Source organism: the organism of the source record quoted next, unplaced genomic scaffold (assembly GCF_019419815.1).
Source record: "Pyrus x bretschneideri cultivar Hongxiangsu unplaced genomic scaffold, Pyrus_bretschneideri_v1 Contig127, whole genome shotgun sequence".
In the NCBI taxonomy this organism is placed as follows: Eukaryota; Viridiplantae; Streptophyta; class Magnoliopsida; order Rosales; family Rosaceae; genus Pyrus; species Pyrus x bretschneideri.
In genome coordinates, this window is record NW_025999421.1 from 255,337 (window position 1) to 256,962 (window position 1,626).

Sequence of the window (1,626 nt, forward strand, 5' to 3'; positions counted from 1 at the left end):
AGAATTTGAGTTGTTATTCTACCAATTGTCAACTCCTTATGTTGAGTAATCAGTGATTACAGGGATTTAGTGGTATTATGCTGCTATTCCCTCTAAGTTTTTGCAAAGATTGAAGGGAGCTGATTCTCGTTTTCGAATAAGACCTCTCACTTTAAAATGAAGAGGAATACCACCAAACCGTTATATAGAATGACATATTTGTTTCTTTTTAGAAAGCTCAATAAAATTGGTACTCAGAATAATTTATTCTCTACCTCCCCCTTTTATTTTCCGTTTATTTTCTTTTCCAGAATGGAATCTATATACAAGGCATGGGTTCGACAGAGGAGTGAAAGGCTAGCACAAGAACATTTGGATGAACTCTGTAGGGAGCTGCAAACCGCTTTAGGTACTGCCAAATGGCAGGTACGTCTCTCGTCCCACTTTAGCTATCTCCCTTTCTTCCTCTCTTGTTTATTCACTGTACACAAATCTTATCAGAATTTATGTGTGTATCAATACTATCCTGGTGTTTGTTAATAAAGTTGAGCAAGGAAGAATCCAATTTAGAAAAAATTTCCATCGATTCCAAAAGAAAGTAAAAAAACTCATCTCAACTTTAACGTCAATCTCTGTTAGCATTTCAATCCTGATTTGGATTGTTAGATATTAATACCAATTGAAATCAGAGAAATTTTAATTTTTTAATTTTTATGTAAATGGTTTAGCCAGCCCTATTGCACCTTTTCTAACTGTATCTGTCATGTTGAATGGTCAATGTGTTTTTAGTTGGAAGAGTTTGAGACGGCTGTCAGGTTGAGCTATAGACAATGTGGTGATGATCATAAAGCAGCTAGACATGGACAATTTGTTGCTGCTATTGAAAACCAAATTTCTCGTGTTGAAACAGCACTAAGGGAATCGTTTAGTATGGAAGGAAAGAAACCCCTTCAATGGGTACACATGGATGAAGACGAACACGATGATTTTGGTGCATTTCTCTCTGGGACATCCCAAAGTAAGCAAACAGCCAAAAATGAATGTGTAGAACTCAGGCATGGGGTGAAAAGCTCCGAGGAAAGTGACACTACAAGAAAAGACAGGAACCTTAAATATAGTGCTGCCTGCAATGGAGACATTTCTGATGAAATAAAGGGTGTTAAAGATGTTATTACTATTTCCAAGGATCCAAATTTTTCATGGAATTGAAAGGAAAAGAAGTCGCAGAAATGAAGGATGATATAATTTATACAAGGAAGACATGATGTTCACCAAATTATAGTGAGCTGAGGATCGTAATAGCAGATGAAGTTGAACAGAGAAAAAATCTAATTCCAGAAGAAAAAGGATTCAAACTTGTCTTCGGGAAGCAAAGGTTGCATCAGGCAACTGGAGCAATTAATTTGTTCAACCAGGTCAGTTTATTACGTACTTGAAAGGCAGAGTTGATTATAACAATTGATTATAAGGCAATAAATATTTCACATGCAAGGAGAAAGAAAGGAACAAGCTTCATCCTCTCTCCTCTGCTTTCTTTCAGCTGATAGATTTTTGCATTTGTTTATTATTATTTTGATTTTTGAAAAATGAACTTAAAGATTGTCTTCTGCAGATGTACAGTCGGGTTGGTGCATCTCAGAAGCAATT

The 1,626-nt window shown here is 35.9% G+C and overlaps 1 protein-coding gene across 1 annotated transcript; it reads left to right on the forward strand.

Moving 5' to 3' along the window:
- Positions 1-291: 291 nt before the first annotated feature.
- Positions 292-1,188, forward strand: LOC103938110. Its single transcript, XM_048578613.1, has 2 exons — positions 292-405; positions 769-1,188. The coding sequence occupies exons 1-2, from the start codon at positions 292-294 to the stop codon at positions 1,186-1,188; spliced, it is 534 nt and encodes a 177-aa protein (XP_048434570.1).
- The last annotated feature ends 438 nt before the right edge of the window (positions 1,189-1,626 follow it).

Excerpts from the sequence above, each read along its gene's own strand:
- LOC103938110 (XM_048578613.1), top strand. The coding sequence starts at position 292 with ATGGAATCTATATACAAGGCATGGGTTCGACAGAGGAGTGAAAGGCTA. Across the intron at positions 406-768 it reads TAGGTACTGCCAAATGGCAG|TTGGAAGAGTTTGAGACGGC; the intron begins GTACGTCTCTCG and ends ATGTGTTTTTAG.